This window comes from Apteryx mantelli, chromosome 13 (assembly GCF_036417845.1).
Source record: "Apteryx mantelli isolate bAptMan1 chromosome 13, bAptMan1.hap1, whole genome shotgun sequence".
NCBI classification, from domain to species: Eukaryota; Metazoa; Chordata; class Aves; order Apterygiformes; family Apterygidae; genus Apteryx; species Apteryx mantelli.
In genome coordinates, this window is record NC_089990.1 from 764,096 (window position 1) to 770,095 (window position 6,000).

Consider the following 6,000-nt stretch of genomic DNA (forward strand, 5'->3'; position numbering starts at 1 on the left):
CTTTGCAGTATTACTGAGGAACAAGGGCAGGGGAGGTTGGGAACAGCCTGGGGCTGACATCGAGGCTCAGCATCGCTCCCTGGGGTGCCTTATCATCTTCCTCTCCCCAGTCGCTTCCTCATACTGCCCCTGTTTTCCCTAGGGCAGCCGCCACCACCTTGCGCTGCGTTTTCTCCGTACACCACGTCTCCCCGCTCTTTCCCCTCTGTTGGGGAGGTTTTCTTGACACTAAGGTAGCAAAGTTTAAAAATAGTAAATAAATAAGCAAAACCAGATCCCTCTGAGAGCTCAGGCAGGATTTCACATCCCTTTTGGATAGCCCAGTTTAGTGGATCATTGCAGTGATTTTTCAAGAAGGCAGAGGATTGAATGAACCTTGCAAATCCCAGGTAGTTACCTCTTTCCAGACAGACGGGATTACACGTGGGTATTTTGGAAAACTTTCTCTCCCGCACTCAGGCCTATTGCTGTCGGCATTCCCCTGGAGATGGAGTTCAGCTCCCTTGCAGCCGGCATGTGCCAGACGAGGCTGGGTGTTGCTGGGTCGGACAGAAAATGTCGACCCATGCGTGTCACGCAAGCAAAACTTCAGTCTTCTTGCCAGCGCATTCATTGTGTGTCTTCCCCTGCCAGATACCGGATGCACAAATCCAGAATGTACAGCCAATGTGTCAGGATGCGGCACCTCTCTCAGGAGTTTGGGTGGCTTCAGATCACACCCCAGGAGTTTCTCTGTATGAAGGCTCTACTCTTCTTCAGTATTAGTAAGTGCTAGCATCCTTCCTTCAACAAATTATCTGTTGCTATACGCTGCATCATCCCAAAGTGTCTGGTGCTTTACCTGTGCCTGTGCACGCACTGGTACGCCCGAAGGGGTGCAGCCCTGCGGCCACCCACCCACCCACCGCTGCAAACAGCAGCATTTCTCCCCGTGCAGCTCCTGCGGGAGGTTGCTCCCGGGCCTAACGGCTAACGCGACGCAGACCTCTGAGCGCGATCTGCTGAGCTGGAAAATCGTACTGGTGCTTGTTGCGCTGCTTTGGTCTGTAGCACGTGCTAAAGGGGCCAGCAGCGGTCCAACAAGCCCATCAGACCGAGGTCTGTAGTGGAAGTGGAGCTGATGGGGAAATCTGTTCTGTTAGGTCTGCACTGACCAGTTCCTCAGTTTTCCTGTTATTCCTTGCTTTTCTCTTTCCTCCACTCTCTCGGCAACTGTTACTGTTTCCTCTCCTTGTTCCGTTAAGTTCCAGTGGATGGCCTGAAGAACCAGAAGCTCTTCGATGAGCTTCGAATGAATTATATTAAGGAACTTGACCGTATCATCGCTTGCAAGAGGAAGAATCCCACCTCCTGCTCTCGGCGGTTTTACCAGCTCACCAAGGTCCTGGACTCCGTGCATCCGGTAAGGGAGGACAGTGAAACGTCTGACTGTACACAGCCGCTAATCACCTTAGCTGGGGGTCAGCAGCGTTCATTGGAGCTGAGGGCTTCGGCAGCACAGCCGAGAGGGAATCTTGCCGAAACAAGAACATCAGGAGATAGCGTTACAACTCTTCAACATATAAACGCTGTGTTTATGACATTCTTACCTGTAATTATTTCTTTAATGGCTTTCTTCTTTTAATGGTATATATGCCCTGCTCATCTCCCTGAGTGAAAGCCTAGAGGCAGATTTTGTCCTGATTATATCCAGATGCTCTTGTTGTTAAAAGAACAGAGGACACAAATGTGCAGGAGACAGCAAAAATGTCCATACTGTTACCCGCCGTCACGTCACTGTTCGGGAATAGCTGAAGAGGAGGCAAGAGCTTCCGCATGTGCGACCCCAGGAGCATTTCTGTGCATAGAGAGAAGCACACCAGACTGATTTGATTGATTTGTGATTGACTGATTTCTGTTAAGATAAGCTTACTTATTGCTATGCACCTTGCAAGCTTCCGCAGCAGACACAGGAGAGGCCACACAGATTACGCAGACTCCTCCTGTGCGCTGTTTGCTGTTTAACACACATTTGCAAGGGCAGTATTGCAGAACGCTCCAAGATTAAGCAACAGAGAAAAGACGGCAACTAACCCTACTCAGGACGTGAACGTTAACTGTGTCTCACTCCCTGCAGTAACCCCTCTTGTAACTCCCTCTTGGAGATATTCAAAAGCTGCCTGGACAGGGTCCTGAGCAACCCTGCTTGAGCAGGAGGGTTGTATTACGTGACCTTTAAAGATCCCTTCCAACCTCAGCCATTCTGTGAATTTTCTCTGATTACATCAGTAAAAGCAAATTCTCTATTGTGACTTATAATTTTATTGGTGAAGCATGACCTTACAATTTCCTGGGGGTCAGCTCCATGTCTATGCAGTTGTATGTCTACAAGCAAAAAGTAATTCTTAATAAGTCAACTCAGCAGCATCTGCATACACATTATGGCAAGTTTCTGTAGGAGTGAGAAAGTGCCATTTTTATACACTCTCATTTTTGTGGGAAGCGCACCTGAGTAATTTCTGAGCGTGAAAGAACACGACAAAATATGCTGCGTGCTCCCAGGCTGGGTAGTTCCCTTCTTTACCCTTGGGATGACTACCTGCCGTCTAAGTGCTGCAGTGAGATCTGGTTCTGCTCTCTGGACCTCACTACCCATGTAACAGCTAAGTCCAGCCCTGATGTGTTGTGTCTGCTGATGTCTTCTCAGCGCCTCCACAGAGAAATCGCTTAACAGAGGATTTTCACTTAACAGACCTTCTTTCTTTCCTAGATTGCCAAGGAGCTGCATCAGTTTACATTTGACCTTTTGATTAAGGCGCATATGGTCAGCGTGGACTACCCTGAAATGATGGCCGAGATCATCTCTGTGCAGGTTCCCAAGATCCTGTCTGGAAAAGTCAAACCTATCTACTTCCACGCGCAGTGATGTGCCGGAGGGGACCTCCCAATTCTGCCACCCCCATTTTAGCCATCTCCTGCCTATTTTTTCTGCACTACTGTGCTGCAGTGCCTTGGGGAATCCCCTCTAAAGAGACTCTGTGCCGCGAAGATAGACGGTAACAAGCTACTGCCTGCTGGGATTCCTTTGATTTCTCTTTTTCCCGTGGTACCTCTGAACTGAACTACCTGCCATGGCTTCTGCCTGGATGTGGCCGGCTCGGTGTGTTGTGACACCTGACGATGTGACACAGTGTCAGTGGCACCATGTTTACACGCTCCGGTTTGTGTGTTTTCCACAGTGACTTTTCGTGGCCCAGTGCCATGGGGAATGACGGATTGGGAGAAATGCCACCAGCTGTCGTTTTTTTTTTTTTCTTTTTCTGTAAAACGAAACGAGGCAAGAAGCAGGTTGAACCTCTAAGTTTGGGAGCAGGTTACTTTTCTGGCCTCCTTCGGGACTTTTTATTTGCATTATGGTGCTGGGAAGCAGATGAGTCCCAACATTGCGGTAGAGAAATAGAGACGAGTCGGGGGAAAGAGATGACTTTGCAACCTGATGAATTTGCAGCACCTGCTTCTGCGTGGGACGGCCGCCTCGCGCTCGTGGTGCAGGTCTGCTCCGGGGGGCGTCCCACTTGCCGCCTGCCCTGCCGTTGCACGGCCCCGCGGACCCGCGCTCCCAGCAGCTCGGAGGAGCACGAGGTGTCGGCTTAGCTAGGGAAAGCCTGATCCACAGGAGTGTCTGGAGTGCTCCTGTGTCGGGAGAAGGGCTGGAGAGGACTAGGACCTTGGGAGCCCCCAAAGGTTGCCGCTGGCTGTTCTCCACCTGGGCTGCTTTTCCTGGCAAGCCGGGCCTCGGTCTGCCCACGGAGTCGGGACGCTCAGCCGTCACATTCCAGTTCCGAACCGCTTCTTTCCTCCTCGACACAGCCGTATCCCACTTTCACAAGTGCCTGAAGTCTCTCAAACCTCCAGCTGTCCCTGCTCCCTTTGGCTCCTGGTGTCCCCCCCCGCGCCCCCCGCCTGCTCTGTTCCCATCGGGTGGCTGAAGATCCAGACTTGCCACTTAGGCGACTTTCCTTCCGTGTGTCCGGACCGTTCTGCAGAGTCTTTCCGGTGCCAACAGACAAGCATCCCAGGAGCAAAGCAGCCGGGACTGGCTCTTCAGCCTCCGCGAGGCCATGGGACTTCTGTGGTTAATCCTGTCCTTTGGGAGACGGTTGTGGCAAACGGCACGGTATTTCCATGGCGTTTCAGGGAATTATAAAGGAAAAGCGTAAGCGACTTCTTCCCTGTCTTTGCGGCGCACGCGGCTCCCGTTGACGTTAGCGGTCGCTGGCAGCGCGAGCAAGGCCGTCCCGCACGCGCCTCCCCGCTCCTCCGTGTCCCCGCGGGCTTTCCGCTGCGAGCTGAGCAGCGCGGCCCCGAGGACGGATGAACACGCTCCAGCAAACACGGGCATTCAGTCAAAGCAGAGAACGTCCAAGGTTAATTCTTCTTCAACTGCTGATCACTCGACGGTCAGGAACTACAGAGAGGGAGCTCGAGTCTTCAAGGCAGGTGGACGTTGGCTTGACGCCACTTGGCACCTCAAGGTCACAGGGGGACCCAGGCGCCCCCAGAGGCTGCGTTTGGGGGTGTTTATTTGGCGGGCTGCGCTTCACAGAGCGATCCAACCCTTGTCCCCCGGTATTTCGGCATTGGTAGCCTTGGCTGGCATCATGCCGCGGGTCGGGGCTGGGAGGAGGTCGGCACCGTGGCCGCCGGCCGTCTGCGGAAGGTCCGCGTGCAGGCGCGGTAAGATGGTGGATTCGTGCCTTTGCTCCCCGTGTTTCGCTCGCCGGCGGTGTTTCACCGCTGCACGGCGAAGCGCCGGGTGTTGGTGCAGCTGCGCCGGGCTGCTGCGGTCCTCCAGCACAGAAGCGCTAAAAATGCACACCAAATTCGGGCGTTTTGAGAGGGGAACCTAATTAGACAAATGCTTGACGTTGCGTTGTGTTCCCTCTGTGTAATCCCAACTAATCATGTTTGTCAAATGTCTTTAAAAATGAGGAGAATTGGGAGGTTTAAGCCAACCGATCACCACATACGTAGTCTCTCAACTCTGCCGTGCAGGAAACTGCGAACTCCTCTGCTTCGTGGACCTTTCGTGAGTTGAGCATAGCGATCCAGCTCTTCGGGCAAAGGCTGTTACGGTACATTTGGGTTCTATGCAAGGTCTCAGTAAGGATACGAGCATTTAATTTTCTCAATGCTTTTCAATCATGCTATGGGGATTTCATTAAAAGGAGGGACGTGCGGAGGGCAAACAAAAAAATCAAAGGGGGAATTTCTGTTTACGGTTACGAGTTTTCCCCTCCTGCTGTATGTGGCTCTGATCATGCTATTTCTCCTGAAATCCCTTCACATAAGTGTCAACAGAATCAGCAGATAACTTCCTTGAACGCTAGCCAACACACTGCTGTTCTCAGTAGCTTTTCCTGTTTTAGAGGACTGCAAGCATTTTAAATTTTGATATGATCTACTAATATTTGCAAATGAATCAGTTAAAAGACCTGGCAGCGCCAACATATATTCCTCTCTTCTTGAGGATTTCCTGGCTGTTAGCAGAAGAGTGCAATGAATAACTGGGTTGATAATGCCCGGATGTCCGTCATCAACAGGAGGATGTTTACGATCGCTCTAAAGAGCTGCTTTGGAGAGCTTTGTATTTTGCACACGCTCACGTCGATGAAGTTTTCAGTAGTTGGTGAGAGTGGAGGTAACCTGCTGGGTACCCCTCTGCTGGGACACTGGGAAGAAATCAAATTTAATAGCGGTTTGCAAACACTAATTTGCTGGTGAAAGCATAGTGCGAAAGAAAGATGGTTTAGAAGGAGGATGCTGCCCCTTAATCATCTGCCTGGCGTATGCAGCTCATGCACATGATGCCTCTCCAGCCACGTATGCATTAAGAAGGACGCACATGCTCCTCCGAAGTACCACCCGTCCGGTGGCATAGCCGCACCCCAAAGCTTCTGTGCGTGGAAACTGCAGTGGGGAATCGGGGTTATGTTCTGTATCTCTTCAGTATCGAAGTGA

The 6,000-nt window shown here is 51.6% G+C and overlaps 1 protein-coding gene across 1 annotated transcript in view; it reads left to right on the forward strand.

Moving 5' to 3' along the window:
- Positions 1-3,204, forward strand: part of AR (androgen receptor) — a 59,652-nt gene extending 56,448 nt beyond the window's left edge. Inside the window, exons 6-8 of the mRNA XM_067304482.1 lie at positions 634-764; positions 1,245-1,402; positions 2,750-3,204. Of these exons, the coding sequence (XP_067160583.1) occupies positions 634-764; positions 1,245-1,402; positions 2,750-2,905 (445 nt within the window). The 3' untranslated portion in view covers positions 2,906-3,204. The remainder of the gene's footprint in view (positions 1-633; positions 765-1,244; positions 1,403-2,749) is intronic.
- Positions 3,205-6,000: the final 2,796 nt, after the last annotated feature.